Source organism: Anser cygnoides, chromosome 5 (assembly GCF_040182565.1).
Source record: "Anser cygnoides isolate HZ-2024a breed goose chromosome 5, Taihu_goose_T2T_genome, whole genome shotgun sequence".
Taxonomy (NCBI): domain Eukaryota; kingdom Metazoa; phylum Chordata; class Aves; order Anseriformes; family Anatidae; genus Anser; species Anser cygnoides.
In genome coordinates, this window is record NC_089877.1 from 55,818,433 (window position 1) to 55,835,593 (window position 17,161).

Genomic DNA, 17,161 nt, shown 5'->3' on the forward strand with positions numbered 1-17,161 from the left:
TTTACCTCAGGTGCTGAAGATCCATATTTTATTCCCAAGATATTCAGAGCAGTGTAATCTTTATGTAAATAAATTGTTAGAGTTCTCACTTGACTATGTAAGAAATGTGTAGTCTATAGAGTAGGGTCTTTCCGGAAAAGTCCAAATCCCAGGCACAAGGGGGTTATTGGAAAAAAGTTGTTACTATTCTAACCAGCAGTCTAGAGCAGCGTATTAAAACTCAAACAGAACCAAAGCCCTGATTACCTTTCAAAAGATATGTTTGCATCTTTCACTTTTCGTAGCTCTTCTTGAACTAGTTGTTTGGCACGAATTTCAGCATCTAGGGCAGACTGTAATTCCAGCCTAGCTGACATATCCAACTTCTGACTGCGTCGCACTTTCCAAAGTGGATCCTGTTGCAATAAGTTATTGAATATTAATTATGAACATCATTCCTGATACATGTAACTCAATCGTCAGATTTTATTTCACAAAAATTAATAAACAGTTTTTTTTTTTTTAAACAGTTAAGCCACCAAAACAATATGCTTGAAATCCAAACGGAGGATCAGCAAGTGTGACTGTCAAACAGAGAACTCACTGAAAATGGCTAATTTTAGTTATGCTAAAAAGAGTATAAAATCTGCATGGTGACATACTGGACTTTCAAATTTGAGATGAATGTAAATAGTTAATGTCAAACACACTAACCTAAAACATAACAAGAGTGGCAAAAAAGTAAAGAAAATGAAGTAACCTGGGTCTTAAGAATCTAGAACATTTACCTAAACAGTTCACACACTTGTTAAGCAGCATGCACTATGCTTCTGCATACACTACGCAATTCCTCTCCACCACAAGCTAATTTTCCAAGCTTTCCCAAGCATTTTTCAATGTGGACTACATTTTCAGTGTTTTCTAATGGATATTCTCTCTAGTCACACATGAAATTGCAAGCAACACTCATGAAAATGAGAGCCACTTTTTATGTTAAGAAATAATTACCTTAGATCAGGTTCTGCTGAAGTTACAAAACCAGTTGTAATACAAAGAACAGAAAACATTCTTTATTCTGGGCCAACTGCATTTGATCCAATCTTTCTTCCTATTAAACCTATCAACATAATGATCGTCTCTCTAAGATGTACAGAAAGTTCATAAGAAGCCAATCTTCTCTTATTTTCTCTTATTCATATGTTTGGAAGTGATGAATAACTTTTATCTATATAAACCAGCAGCAAATTGACTTTTTGCATGGCAGTTTGACTGTGCTGACTGACACTGCTTAGGAATGTGGGCTTCTGAGCCTAGCTGCAAGTGGCTCTGCAGGTATTTAATGCCTGCCAAGGCAAAACAGTTTTGTCTTTGAAGCCATACTTTGTGAGGGCTTCGCCTCTCTTCTTTTACAGAATTTTGGGAAACCATGTTACTACTATGTGGGAAAAAACTATGGCAGAAGGTCTCAGTGTTCTACATGCACATAAAGCTACAATGTCTCATGTCACTAGTTTGTAACAATACTAACCAGTTAAAACTTGTACAAAAATAATTGTACAAAATAAGGTATTTTTTAATCTCACTGTAATGGTGATTAAAAATATTTACTTGCATCTAATGTGGTGAAGTACATTTCTACACTCCCCTCTAAGGGTTTAATCTATTGTTTCTTCTCTGTACTGTGTAAAGCAGTTTGTGATAGCAGATGCTAGTAGGAAACACTGCTGTAAATATCACATTCTGATTATATGACCCAAATGGCTTTCACATGCAATAGATAAAACTAATAACTCATAGCAGAGAGGATTTATTAGAAACAAATTCTGATTATGAACAGATATTGATGAGAACGTATCTGACACTGAAAATATAGCTGCTTAGATATACCCAGAAAAGCCCAAATGCTTGCTATTTTCTTACCAGTGTTCGTGATCCTAAACTGGAACTTCTCAAAGATTCTAGTTCTTCTGTCATCTTGGAAGCTAATGCTTGGAGATAGCCACGAGCATCTTTCTCATCACTTACCCTATTGTGCAATTACAAAAAATTGTTAGCGAACAGTTTCATGGTTCACAGCAACAAATACCATGCCAACAAATAATTAGCATTTGCACAGGATTTAGGAACATAGCAGATATGGACAGAGCAGGAAAAACTTTCCCAGCAGAGAAAACTGAATACAGCTTAGATGGCCTGCTTTAGTTTTTCTCTCTTATCCAATTCTCTTGATTGTGGCAGTTGCCAGGGAAACTGAAGCTTTCCTCCTGCCATCAGCAAGAGTTCTAGAGAGATTCACTGTTATTCTTTGGAAAACGATCTGTATATCACTTGCTCAGTTTTTATAGTGGCTACCATCAAGACCTCCTTTAACAGCTGGAAGGGCAAGCACATGTACCCTATCAATCTCTGCACCTTGCTCCTCTCTACTCAGTAGCTGAAATGCCTTTCCACACAAGTATTAGCCAGCAAGTAATAACTCATCTCATTAAAAATCACTGTTCTCCAAAGCCCAGCCTACAATATTCAACTTCATCTAGCAGAAAACACATACAGACGACCACGTCTTGCATGCTGAAAACACTTGCATACAGCTTGCTAACTCAGAAAATAAGAGGGAAAAACTGACCTGTGAATTAAATGCAAATGCTTGTTTTGTACAGCTAGTGAGGTTCTATATGTTAACATGGACCTTTTAAATCATAAAAATCATAATCACATTCCTGATTAGGCCTATCGAAATATTCCAAACTTTGCAATTTAATAATCACTTAAGAGCCTGAAGCAAGTTCATACCAAAACCATCTCCTTTGCACTTAACAGTATCTGACAATTTCATTTAGAAGTTAAGACTAAATGCTTTAAATATACTCAGCTATATTGCAAAGCAAAAAGAGAAACAGCATCATCATCACTCAGAAGCACCATGCTTTTGTTGATCCCAGACACACAGAAAGTGCCTGGCAAAACATAAAAAAGCCCAATCAATACTTCAAAAGTTGGAAGTGGCCATCTGGATCTCTAAACAGTACATACCATTGAATAATTTCTGCAATCTGAGCTTCCCAGTGAGCAACAGACTCCTTCTTCGCTGCTAGGTCTTGGAGCTCATCTTCTAGCTGCCTGTTCTGTGCTGTTAATTTGTCCACAAAGGAGCAAAGCTGAAACAAAACATTAATTTCACCTGTGGCTTATGTCAGTTTCACAGTTTTTTCATATGTGTATGTCTACACACATGCAGAATCTGAACAAATAACACTGTGCTGGGCTATGTGGAAGTTGTAACACAGACCAAGAACAGGAAATAATTCTTTTTTTTTGTAGAACTGGAGACTAGCTCCAGAGCACAGAAGAACATATTGCCAGCTCACACAAAACAATCCAAAACAAAGGAGAGGGAAAAAGAAAAGGCATAGAGGCTGTTGTGAGGAATAAGGCTTAACTGTAAGCCATCAGAATGGCAGACAGTTACTGTAAATGCCTCCCTCTTCGTGAAGCCCTCACAGAAATTGGAAGTGCCCACTTCCTGGTGCCCTCTGAGTTGTGTGAATCAATTCTGCAAAGAACAAAGCTACTATTTAGCCAGATCTCTGACATTTATATGGCCAGAACCACATTTGTTTTACTCAGATATTGCCTGAAGATTCACTGATCCTGTTGTGATCAATAAGTACACTTTCAACATCAGAAAGTAGCAAAGCAAGAATTATATTTTGCTAAAGTGTTTCCTGAAATAATTACCCTCTCATTTTCTGTTGTTAGTTTTTTGTTATCTTCCAAAAGCATAGATCTTTCACGCTCGTATTTCTCTTTCATTGTTCCTACTGCTTCCTCCATTTCACTGTGCCTAAGGACAACAAGAAATAGAAACATATATTGTAACACTGCTGAACCCGTAGACAGGGATTTTCAGAGGAATAAACAGAATTAAGGTGAAATATCATCCTGTACAGTTACCCATGCGACACAGTACACACAAAAAAATCCTCAATTAACCAATCCCATCCCAAAACATACCTCTCTCGCTTTGTTTTCTCTAATTTATCCTTTAATATCATGATCTCTTTCTGCAGTGCAAGCTGATGGCTCTCTGAATCATGTACTTCCTTTTTCACATTTTTTACTTCCAAAACGTGTGATGCCTCTCGCCGGACCAACTCCTCTTCATAAAATAAGATTTTCTTTTCCAACTCAGACTTCATTTTGGAAAGCTCCTGCTGATGTTCTAGTGTGGCACCTGCTGCCCGGCCTCCCTGCTTCAGCTGAAGAGAAGGAGGAGAGAAACCATCAGGAAAATACTACGATCTTTATATTTTAGGATCATTATTTTAAATAGAACTATCCAATTGGTAGCACTTGGGAAAAATTTTGCTTGGAGTCTGAGTGGTCTAAAAGGTTCTTCAAGCATTTAGCCCTCTAAGTAACTGCTCTGCTTTCATGACCCTAAGAGATTAAATACTGTTGCAGAGATAACAAATTTGGACCGTGTTGATTTAATAGCTGCTTAGAATTTATAAGAACTGGACATTTTGAAGACATTAGCAAGATATTAAACAATATTAAAGTATTCCAAGGAAAAAAAGCAAATAAATCTAATTAGGTTAGGTAGGTCAGGTTTCTAGTAATGCTGTAGTTTCTTTTAAGTGTCCCACAGGTATCAACAGTTGGAGCAAAAATATTGCAGCTCCTATGTCACGAGTAAAAATGTCCCATCCCTCCCAAGCCCCTAAGTAACCTTCAGAGCTTCCAGTTCATTTTCCAGTTGTTTGGAGAAGGCCTCACTGTGTTCACGAAGTTTGCGTTCTTTTGATGCTTCTGCTGCAACTTCTTCAAGTTGGGCTTCTAGCTATAAAATCAAAGTCATTTTAAGTCATTTCAACACAACATACTGCTATCTGTATCATTCATTTAATCTCCTCATAGGAATGAACTTTCAGGGGCCTTGAAAACATCAAATTTTTTCTTATTTGTATCTTACATTACACCGCTATAACAATGATTTCAGAATGTCATGTTTTGTTTTCAGTGATCCAGGCATCCATCTGTCTCAGAGTGGAACTACTTCCAAATGGCTTTTTGTATTGATATAAACCATACCGGCTATATGTAGGGATAACTGCACAGCTTCCATCAATGTTAAGAGAAGGAAACAGCACTAGGAAGTCACTGCAGTTGTGAAAGAAGAAAACCTCCCACATTTACAGATCAGCTCCACGCTTCAGTATCTGCTAAGGCAGCAGATTTAAAAATCTTGACCTTTGAGCCAAATTATTGTGAAATACTTCAAATATGGACATTGAACACTTGTACCTTGCAATTACAGAACAAAATAAGCTTGATCATCCATTTATCCACTTCAAAAAGCTTATTGTATCAGAAAGACAATTTAGTGGCAACTATGCAGCCAAGGCAGAATAAAGTCTGTTTTTCTGCATTCAAACTCAACTAAGAAAGTTGTTTTTAAAAGCACCATATGTAGAATTGTAGACCAAGAAAATGAACTTATAGGTTATATTCTGAATAGAAGATTGATACATACGTTAGGAAAGGGGGGATAGAGACATTATCAAGTCCTTCATGGAAACATTTCATTTAACTGAATAAGCAACAACACTTGAATAGGCTCTAGACAGAAGGGCAGAATGCAGCATCCAATATGGTGCTGCAGCCCTATGCCTTTTCTGGTTAAGTACCACTTCTTATTCACAGATAGGTCTGAGAAACTTCACCTCTTACTACATTTTCATAGTCTGCCCTTCAATTTGCTAGTAAATTTCTAGTAGTGTTTATAAAGCTCAAGTTCCTTTTCAAAAGTTCATTCATAGAACATGTAAAATTTGACAGTTTTTAAGTGATCAAAACCTTATGTTAACCATGATAGTTGTTTCTTATGCATTCTTCTAGTTATCCACTTCAGATTATTTAAAACCATAAATTGCCTGGAATAGTAATCAGAAATTTACTTGCTTACAAGATATTAACCAGATACTCTCTACACTGACTAAAAGAGTAAGAAAAAACACCTATGTAGGCTGTATCACCTTTCTTCCTTTCAGCTAAAGAGAAAAAGTCATCTGAAAAAATAAAAAGGAAGTCAGAATACTCCAAAGTAAAGTCCATCAAGGCATTAAGCTTTCTAGGTTTCAAGCTATGACTTGTAGCCTGCAAGGAGCAAAACACAAGTAAAGTAGTAAGAAGCTGGGCATGTAGCAAGAATAGTTTCCTCCAGATTAAAATCACCCTGAGTGCAAACAAAATAGAAGATTCAGTTCATTTCCCGATGTATTAGCCAAACATCCAGCAACAAATTCAAGATGTATTTTGTGAACTTTAGTGAAGTGATATGGAAGAGTTACCAGAGCAATTTCTTATAGACAAAGTAAATTACTGTTTATGATTCCGATTTCTCAATCCAATCACAGATGAGATACCAGACAAGCAGCAGGTGAAACATGTTGTTCTTAGCTATTTTAATCAAGCTACCTCTTTTCTGATTTTCTCCAATTTACGGATGTCCTGTCGCATAGCATCAATTTTCTGCATGCTCACTTCCACCTCCTCCTCTTTGTCGCGAAGTTGCCGGGACAGCTTCTGCTTTTGCGACCGCAAGTCTCCCATCCTCTCGCTGAGCTCGGAGAATTCCTGAACAGCTAGCTTTCTTTGTTGGTGGGCATCCCTCAATTCTTTGGATTGTGTCTTTAATCTCTCTGAGGTTTCTACAAGTTGCTGGTTTAAATAAATAAATACATATATAAAAAAATTGCACTCTATATATTCTTTCCAAGAAGAAAGGACGTGAACCTACATTAAGCACAACTTGAAAATTCAAGCCTCTCAGATAACTTCTAAATATGATTTTTAATAGTTAATTTACACAAATTTCTTCTGGCTAGACAGCTGCAATAGCATACCAGGATAGGAATTATTCTGCTTCTAGGATGGCAGTTCCAAGAGGACCTTTGCTATTCCACAAGTCTGTGATACAAATCTCTCTTCACAAACCCCTCTCAACTCTTAAGAAATGTAATTTCAGGTTACCACCATGTACCTGCACAATAGTAGTATTTCTTAAAGGAATGTTTTAGGAGACAACACGTTCAGGGGAACTGTCGAACAGTTACCAGCATTGAGATGCTGCAGAAAATCTTGTGAAGTTCTTAAGGAAACTGAAGAAGATTCCTCAGAACAAACTGCGAAGCTCTAATACTTTCAATTAAAGTATAAAAGCTTTTTCTTTTTACAGCAAATAGTTAACATAAGTTAACGAGATTAAAATACAAATTAAATGCTTTACATAAAATTATTTGCCAGTGAAAATAAAAAAAAGCATGAAACTAGACAACAGAAGAAAGGTATACAGGCCAAGAGACAAAAAAAAATTGCCATTAGTAGGAGTCTTGCAGAAGCGTTCATTGACTTCCAAAAAGGCATGTGGACAACCCAGGAGGAACAGATTTGCCTTCTCTGCTACTCATATGCTCTGGAAAACAACCCTCACCAGTGGTAACAAACAGAAGAGAGACTGTTAAATTCTAGTGGACAAAAACCCCATAGGTTTTGGCCCATGGATTATTTTTGGTCTGCCTAAATGCCACATGAGCAATATGGCTGCTCTATCTTTTAAAAACCAGGTATTTGAATACAGGTAGCTTTTTTTTTTTTTTTGGCTTTACTGAAAGCAGTAGGTAGTATATGCAAAGCTCCTTTTTACTTTACTGTAAAATATTTTGGTGACCTAACATAGCATACTGTTAGATTTTAGGAAGCAAATATAGGTGTAATTTACACAACAGTAAGTATACTTAGCAATGATACTGAAGTCATCCTCAAGCAATAATTAACCTTTTGGTATTACAAAGAATAAGTGGGCTCAAGCTGGCACAGTGACTTAGCTCTATTTACTCGTTCATATATTTCAGCATCTATAAAACTGACAACAAGCCATAGATCTGTGAATTTAACTCCTGAGTATACTGAAGTATCTCGAGAAAAAAATAGTTAAACTAAAGCCATTCTTTAGAAAATTCCCTCCCATCCCCAAGCAGTTTCAAACTTAACGGAAGTATTTCTTGGGCAAACCAAATCCCATTGAGCTTTGTGATTAGTCTGTTAGCTTTTGTGTGACTACCTGGGTACGTAACCTGCAGTGTCTTCAAAGATATAAACATAGTGAACAAGTCAGTATTAAAAGGTGTTATTCCCATCTAAGAGAATATCCTTAATTAAAATTAATAAGATGTCAATCAACTTTCAAAAAGCGTGCCACCTGGGAAAACAACTGTATTGCTAACGAGATTAACAGGCTCACTAACATCTCAATATATTTTTAAAAAGCAACATTACAAATGTTGAGAAACCGTAATCAAAGTTGTTCTATAACTATTTTACATGACCATTTCCAAACATATTCATCCTTCACCTTATGAAGGTCCTCCTTTTCTTGCCGCAGTACTCTGCACTGTTTTTCCAGTCCTTTCAACTTATGTATAGAGTCTTCGTGTTCTTGTCGAAAAGCCACTGCATCTGCAAGCTGCCCTTCCAGTTTACTTATATCTGCAGAGTAATAAATAAAGACAACTGGTCCTAAATTTATACCAAGTAAGAAACATTACTTAAATAAATGGCATAACTTTGCTTGGAAAATTAACTTCTCCATTCCATTTTTAGACAGCTTAAGGTAATTTCAGTGCATTGTCAGCTCCACGTAATTTTCTCAGCATATTAAAATAAAAATCAACAAAAAAAAACAAAACCACACCACCCAAAGACAGTTATCTCTTGAGGTGAAAAAGCCCTCTGCTAAGGCTTTTTTTTTCAGTTGTTGGAATTCCAGTCCTAGTAATTTGTCTCCTAAATAGTTTTCATTGTATGACAAGTAAGACTACAGTTATTAGTGCATCCAGCAAGACAGGAAAAGACTATTTATTTCCGAGAGTAGATAAGAGCTAACAATCTGGGAAGGCAATACCATCCTGCATGAGGCAGATTTGAGACCTAACTGTCCACATTCCTACCAGTATATTCTCCTGGCAGTTCTCCCTTTAGTCTCAAAATAATTAAACAAATTTGATTTGAAATTATCACCTTTAAGCACAGAAGACTAACCACCTTTTTATATTTCTGCTCAGTCTTAGAACTGGTAAGAAATTGAACTGCCATTCTCCATTTGGTTTTAATTACTACTTCTTTTAAACAAATAAATAAGAAGTTGCACAGGGAATAACTGTATCACTTAAGTTTCATTGATGTCTGTGGCAGAACAGGAAATTAGACCTACATATTCAGAGATCCCAAGCACTGCTGTAATGATTAAAGTAGTATTCATTTTCTGATTTTAGTACAAAGCTGTGCTAACCTCCCTCCCACTCTGCATGAACCAATGCTATTTCTTTTTAAACCAGACTGCACTGCTAGTTTTCAGTATTTAACAGCACACAATAGGCTGAAGAACTGGAAAAACCTAACCCAGCTGCAGAAGCAGCACCTTAATCTAACCGTTTTGACAAACCTATTACAGAATACATAAGAATAGATTTTTGATGGTGCTTTGTTGTTGTTTTTTTTTTTTTTGTGGGGGGGGGGGGGGGGGGGGGGGGGGGGGAAGCACTCAGAGCAACACGGATTTCACAGCAGATGTACTTACAAAGGGGAGTATATATTGCCAAACTGTAAGAAAAAGAATCAGTTGTGACAGACAATGAACTGACACACAAAACAAGATAATGAATTAAGATTGTATTAGGAATTTGAAGCAAGAAAAAAAAAAAGACTGATAAACAAAAAAACCCAAGTCCTCCTGAATGGAAGACAACAGTTGGAGGTTTTGGGCATCAGCAACTTGGCATCTGAACTCACTCACTACATACTACAGGCCCCTATAAACCTCTCAGCCAAGTCATCAGGATTCAAAACTACCATTTAGTTTATGACTGATTCCCTCTTAAAAAAAAATCAGACACTAACAGGAGGTTTGTATGCATAAACTAATAGCATTGTCAACCAACAGATTTTCAGTGATATGGATGAGTCAGCCTTCTCTCAGGACAGATGACAGTATTTGTTTTTCTGCAACACTTCCTAATTAGTGCATCACCAGACAGAAACACAAAGGGAGCAGGAGCTCAGAAATATTTAAATGTGAATTATCATACAACCCCCCACCCCAACCTATCCCCCTATGTTACTAAAGGGCAGCTAATCATTTTTCCCTGTTCTCTCTTACATATGCCTCCAGTAAAACTGCTCCAAAAGTGTACCCCCCCCCCCCCCCCCCCCCCCCCAAAAAAAAAAAGAAAGGGAAGAGGATCTCCCAACATTTTTACGGAAATTAACATTGTACTCTAGACTCCCCACACTAGTATATGCTATCAGGATGAGGAAGTGGAAGAAAAAGTTAAGTGCCTGCCTGGAAAAATGGAAATGCCTCTTAGTTTTGAACAAGGCTTTTAAAACCTTTTTTTTTTTTTTTAAATACCTCAATAACATTAATTGTAATTATTGCAAAACCAAAGGATATATTTTACTACTACTGTTAACATTAAGCTGCATTGCTATAATTACCACTAATCATGCTAGAGTCTTACCTGTTAATTTGTTCTTCAACCGTTCAATTTCTTCATTTAATTTTTTTATTTCCTTATCACGGTTCGTATTTACTGTAACACACACTGGACCTTGGAGGCTCTGCATTGTCTGCGTAGATTCTTAAAATCAGAAAAGGAAGGAAAAAAGTTGTTCAATAAAATACAATCCAATTCTTCCTAATGAGAAGAACTAAGAACCCAAAGAAACGTAAGCCACTAACCTTGCAGTTTTCGGTTCAAATCCTGCTTTTCTTGCTCTAATTTCCTTATTTTCTTTTCATAACCTTCTATTTGTGAAGTGTTCTTTAAGTCACGCTGTACATCCACATCTTTGGATACAGTGTCAGATTGCATTGCACTCTTTAAAGTGCCTCTGTCAGATAAAGAGCTGAAAACAAATACGTAAGTTAGAATATTCTAATAAATACTCACAGTAGTCTACAGCAGCAAAACGCTGGGATTCCACCAAATATGCACCTTAAATTTACAAGAACAATTAGCACAGTAGTTGTTACTGTTGAGATAACAGTCAGGGTAGATACTGTGATTACTCCCTAGCTACTGTGTATGCTGGTGTAGAATTAAGATATTTGCATTCATGACCTTAAAGATGCTGATTTATGTTCACTTTACAAACTACTTGAATGATTAAAAATATTAACTTCCTCTGCCAAACTTTACTGCCTGACAGCAAAGGAAGCAGAATAGAATGTGTACCTGCACTGAAACAACTGAGAAAGAAAACCAGAAGTTGGATAGATTTAGTTAAGCCATGTGATTTTACCCTGAAAAAGATGAGTGCACTGGGTCCTTTCTGCAACAGTATCGTGGAGATAAATCTCAGCAAATAGAAACATGGGAATAACAAAAAGGACAGAATAACCTCACAATCAGAGGCACAAGTATATATTTGAGGGATCTCTGAAGACAGATGGAGGCTTACTTCCATTTCAAAGATTGGCAAGAGTGAGCTATCTTAGTCTGTGCTCAGAACCATCTGAAAATCAGGAACCTGCACTGGAGTAACACTAAATTATGTTAACTTTGCCTGTCAACAAGGTTTAGGAGCAATAAACTAATCCTGAATTGTTTCTGGCAGACACGCAACATGGACAAGAACTTGCTTTTAGCCTCTCAAGGCAGGAAGAGCAAGTTTTAAGAGCAAGTTTGCCACCTAACATGACAAATCTAGTCCCTTAAATTTCATTTGTTTCAAATAAAGGAAATTAAATACTAAAGCACTTAATCTTGGCAAGCATGATCAAAACATGTTCAGACACTTGAAAAAAATGGGATAAAGATTTATCCACTGACACATAGACATCAATCTTTCTACTTGTTTATAAAAATGACATCTTCCTAGAATCAGCTGTATTTGGGAAACAAGTTTAATGAACAACATATCCTTTGCTTACCTATCGGTTGTGTACGTAAACCCAACAAATGGTAAATGCAATCCAGAGAAGCCTGTATGAGAACTTGGTGGCACCACTTCCTGCATAAAAACAACAGGCATGAAAAACCAAAAAAGAACCCATACAGAACTAAAGGTATTTGATTTAGTCACATAGTTTAGAAGAAACAGCTGATGGAAAGCCTTTTCTTAGAGCACACCAATTCCCAACTGGCGATTATGCTTCATTGCATAGCCTTCCATTGTCCTTGTATGAACTTTATTTCAGATTAGGTCACTTAATATAATGACCTGAATTTAGGAGCGTCCTTTTTGTGAACTGGCACTTGAAAGGGCAGCGTTTCAACAAGTTCAAAGCACAATACAACCATTAAAAGAAAACCCGAAACTTCCAAGTTCCTAATTAAAAGTGACCTGGCTTGAAAACGCATGCTGTTTTCTTTAGTGTTCTTGTTACTGCTAGACAGGTAATCAAAACCCAAGCCAAAAAAGCTCTTCATTTTTTGGAACGCAAGCTGATGAACAAATTAACACGAAAGCTCCCTACTCTTCCTGATAGGAGTTTGTAAACTACTAACACAACAGAAATGGAGGAGCAGAACATCAATGCCCCCACACCCAAACAGCCTCCTGGTTCTTAAGTGACTTAAGTAGCAGCAATTTGAGTTCTCTCACTTGGACAGGTGCTATGACAAGCTGCACGAAGAATATATGCGTATTTTAAGACAGACATTCATATTTGATAACAAATAAAACAAAATATTTGTAAATAAATAAATAAATCTAAAATTCTTATAAAGGTAAAAAGACAAGATTTTTTTTCCTACCTAAACGTTTTAATTTTGGCTGACCGTGCTATTTTTCTTGTTTTAGCATTGAATAAGTCATTCCAAACGTGAAAAAAACAAATATTAAAAAAATTTCATCCCTTTGTCATTCTGGGTTTTCAGAAATTGTGAGCTTCTTTTCTAAACGGTAACACTTGACAAACTGGGTCAGTTCTGATATAAATAACAACAGTTTAGTGGGATTTCGTTCTTCTGAAATTTCTCAGAGCAGTCCTGCTTGTGGATTTTCATTTGACCATTCATGTCACTACAACTGCAATAAGAATACTACCCGTTCCTGTAAGATTGTACCACAGTGCATATCCATAAGAAAGTACAACTAAATTTGCTAGACTCAGGAACCTGTTTCATGGCTTTTTAGAATTTAGAACAAAATAATAAGATATCTTATTTCATTTGCACAGCTTATTAACAGACTATTTGCTCCTTTTACTTAAAAAATTACAAACAAAAAGCACGCATCAATTTGGAAATTAAGTTCTCACTACTACCTTACAGTGCAGCAAAGTTGCATACTTGCAGTAGCAATGTTAAAATAAAAGACTCACTGGATTTCTTAAAACATCATCATCTACATCAAAGTTTGAGGTGTCAGATGGACTGCTAACTTCTGGAATATAAGGTGCTTCTAGGTTTCGGATGTTGTCCCAATTAAGTCCTTCAAAAAATGCATGAGACTTAAAATCCTCTATTCCATTCTGTCCCAGTCTACGTTCTCTGCTGCAGATAAGTCGCTGAATAAGATCTTTTGCTTCTTCAGATACATCTGTAACATGGGATGGAAACTGAAATCTTTCCTACAAAAAAACAAATTGAGAAATTTTAAAGAGAATCCGTTCCACAGTTTTCAACAGTGATTTCAAAAAGGAAGTGCTAAATCACTCCAATAAAACTGGAAACGAATAGGCAGACATTGTTCCAGCCCCAGTGAGCAGCAGCACAGTACTATACGTTCATTAATAGACTTGTCTTAAAATGGATTTTGAGGCCAAGTAATCACTTCTTGATTCCTTTCATACAGACCTGTTTGAAACTAGCTGTGAGTACAGTAACTCCTATGAAAATCAGGCTTTTTTGGAAGCCAGACAGAAGTTTTGACACACTACAGTACATTAAAGATCATGCAATAAGGGCATACACTCACTGGTATTCTTAGACATACATCCACTGATCTGCTGAAGATCTACTCCTTGAGATTTTATTTATTTCAGCTCTTAATGGCCCACAATATTAGTCAATCCCCCACAAAACACTGTTATAATTAAGGATGTATTTTTCTAATATATACATTTTCCCTATCAAAATAATTACTAATATTACTATAATTTTCCTATTAAAATATAATTTCACTAAGATTTATATTAGCATAAACAGAAAATCTAAAAATGTACTTACCACTAACACATAATGTTACTCTAAATAAAATTGGGAAAACTTCTTGACTATATAGTGGAAGTAGTAGTAAGCTAAAATATTGAAGGTTCTTGTTTGTCGTTTTTTCAATAAAGGACTATAGAATATTTAACGTTTTACAATACATCTTTTCAAGGGCAGAATGAGACCGTTAGGGTCCAAAATAGCATAACTCAAATTAAAATTTAAAATGCCCATTGAAAAACATAACATCACATTGATTTTGTGTCCAAATAATATTGCAATATTAAATCTGCAGGACAACAGCTTTAAACATCCTTGAAAGCAGGTTAACAGCTAGGTAGCCAGCAGTTACCCACAAGCTGGTTACATATTTCTAACATAATACAGAAAAGTTTGCCACCAATTAGTTCATTGAAGAAATTAAAGCAAAAGAGAGATTAATGTTGACTACTGCAAGGGTGTCAGCTCTAAGAAGGATTTCATGTCTTATCCATCACTGCTTCACTATGAGAGCACAGCGTTGTAAACAGTACATTCAACCTGGGAAGAAGAAAATGCAACAGCGCTCCCTGTACAACAGCTTCTGGCTAGATAAGATGAGGACGTCCATAAATCACATACTCCTACCACACCTCTCAAAAGGACACCATTAACTGGTTAATTCTTACTCTCTAATGTTCACAAGGCACACAGAAGTTTCAAAACTTCTCTACTACTTTGACTTTGGACAAAATCCCCTGACCTCACGTTCTTCATGCAGCTCAAAAGCTCATGTTTTTCTGCCACTTCTATTCTGAGCAACTCTCCCCTGGCCTCATGTTCTTCATGCAGCTCATGTCCACACTGGTTGACTTGTCTGTTTCCATTTTTTGTACTGATTAGCAGTGTGACAAAACGTGCACAGCTGCGTATATAATGTATTACTTCATTTCTCCTGCACAGTCCAGAAGAAACTTTCAATCGGCCTAAAATAAGAGTTGTTTTTAATTTTTGTTTCATGAACATGGTTTAAGATTTTTCAAGAACATCACCACTTAGGAAAAAAATCAAATTAACAAAGAATTCGATTTCTGCAGTTCAGAGATGCCAATTTTCCTAAAAACTGAACTAATAGATCTACATAGTTAGATATTGTTCTAAACCATCATGAAAAAAGCAATAGACTACCACCCACATCAGTATTTTGCAGTGACAGCAGTCTCTCCGTAAATGTTAAAAATCAATATAAATGTATTTATTTCTTACTTCATGATTCATAATCTTCCCGTAGGTTTCCACTAAGGACTCTGCATAAAAGGGTGTTTCACCATAAAGCATTTCATACATGCAGACACCCAGTGACCACCAGTCACATTCAGGTCCATATTTTCCCATTCCATCCTCCATTGCTTGCAGTATCTCAGGGGAGATGTAGTCAGGTGTACCCACTGCTACTGAGGACTGCACCTTAAAAATAAGGCAAACATCGTTCTGGTTAGTTTTCAGGTTCTCTCAGCAACATTTACTCATACACTAGTACTTTTGCAAACAGATACATCAGTACATTATTCTGGGAAGGGAAGAGATTTATTAAAAAAATGACAGCAACAAAATAAAGATGATATTCAGAAAGTAACAGACTATAATTCAGTCCACTTCTGCATGACATCAGTACATTTTATTCTGCAAACAGTAAAAACTCAAAATAGTCATAGCTTTTTTCAGAATTCAGATAGACAGGAAAACGTTTTCCCTTTATATATATATATATATATTTATGTGTGTGTGTGTATTTTTGTACTTAAAAATTCCAATTGGTTGACAGAAGTTGAAATGAAAAATTAAAAAGCAGGAAGTTCACGCTCTATGCTTGAGTTTTACAGTTTCATTTGAAGATAGCAAAACAAGGTTCCAGGGCAAGTAGTGCCCTATTTTTACTATGTTCACAACAGTGGTTTAACACTTATATAGCCTAATTGTGGATAAAATACAGGAATTAAGGTAATTAGCTTTGTTGTGTCCAAGTAGTAGGGAAGCCTTGACCATCAGGGCAGTGGCAGAAAAGTAATCTCTAGGAATACATTCTAAGGGTTAACGGAGTTACAATGGCTCCATCCAATTTATTCTGTTTTTTAATAAGGTAAATCCTTAACAGGCATTCTATGACTGCAGAATGTCACCAAAACCTGGAGTCTGTGCCACATCCGGCGAATATCGCATGCCGTATTTTGGCAGAATTGACACTCCTAGAAGCACCTCAAACTAGGGAGAGCAGAAAACCTCACGAGCAATTTAACTCTTAGGGGTGTATCCTATCTGGTACACAAGATGGCAAATTACCACAGTATTGCTGTTTCTTTTGTAAAAGGCATGTGAAATAAACTGCTTAGAAAGTATGTCCTCATTTTGGATTACTTTTACTTTAAATCTGTCATGACCGTTAGGTTCCTGGTCACCCATGATTCTAGTGCATAAATAACATCAGACTTTTATCCTTTTTTAGCACAGGCTCTTTGGACAGTTCATAAAAATCTCATGAGAACTCAACGAGTAGTAGGAGAAAAGGTGAAAGACAGAAAAACATAGCAAAGAATAACTTTAAATGCAGCCTGTAAAACAAGAAGAGTGAAAAAATGTTTTATATAAACGTGTTGCACATTTCCCTCAATTTTTAGCATGTCATAAAGTTTACAATCTATCACCTCCTTGGTGCACACTGATAACATGTAATAAATTTAAGATCAGAAACTCACATAAATGGTACCACTACCAACAATGCAATTTAATTTTGCTTCATACATACCGTGCCATCTTCACTCATTTTCAGACAGGACCCAAAGTCTGCCAGTCGTATGTGGCCATTCATGTCCAAAAGAACATTATCAGGCTTTATGTCCCTGTCATAACAGAAAGAAGTGAAAAATTTAAATACAAAGTACGAGCTGCACTTGTACAAATTGCATCAAAATTACAGTTTTACATTG

The 17,161-nt window shown here is 36.4% G+C and overlaps 1 protein-coding gene across 6 annotated transcripts in view; it reads right to left on the reverse strand.

Moving 5' to 3' along the window:
* Positions 1 to 17,161, reverse strand: part of CDC42BPB (CDC42 binding protein kinase beta) — a 95,344-nt gene that overhangs the window by 26,632 nt on the left and 51,551 nt on the right. For all 6 annotated transcript variants that reach the window (XM_048069767.2, XM_048069764.2, XM_048069763.2 and 3 more), the window contains exons 6-19: positions 16,981 to 17,074; positions 15,444 to 15,644; positions 13,370 to 13,618; positions 11,975 to 12,054; positions 10,781 to 10,947; positions 10,560 to 10,679; positions 8,396 to 8,529; positions 6,460 to 6,702; positions 4,712 to 4,822; positions 3,994 to 4,238; positions 3,718 to 3,823; positions 3,013 to 3,137; positions 1,900 to 2,005; positions 247 to 395 (exon numbers count right to left, since the gene is read on the reverse strand). In XM_048069767.2, the coding sequence (XP_047925724.2) occupies positions 247 to 395; positions 1,900 to 2,005; positions 3,013 to 3,137; positions 3,718 to 3,823; positions 3,994 to 4,238; positions 4,712 to 4,822; positions 6,460 to 6,702; positions 8,396 to 8,529; positions 10,560 to 10,679; positions 10,781 to 10,947; positions 11,975 to 12,054; positions 13,370 to 13,618; positions 15,444 to 15,644; positions 16,981 to 17,074 (2,130 nt within the window). The remainder of the gene's footprint in view (positions 1 to 246; positions 396 to 1,899; positions 2,006 to 3,012; positions 3,138 to 3,717; positions 3,824 to 3,993; positions 4,239 to 4,711; positions 4,823 to 6,459; positions 6,703 to 8,395; positions 8,530 to 10,559; positions 10,680 to 10,780; positions 10,948 to 11,974; positions 12,055 to 13,369; positions 13,619 to 15,443; positions 15,645 to 16,980; positions 17,075 to 17,161) is intronic.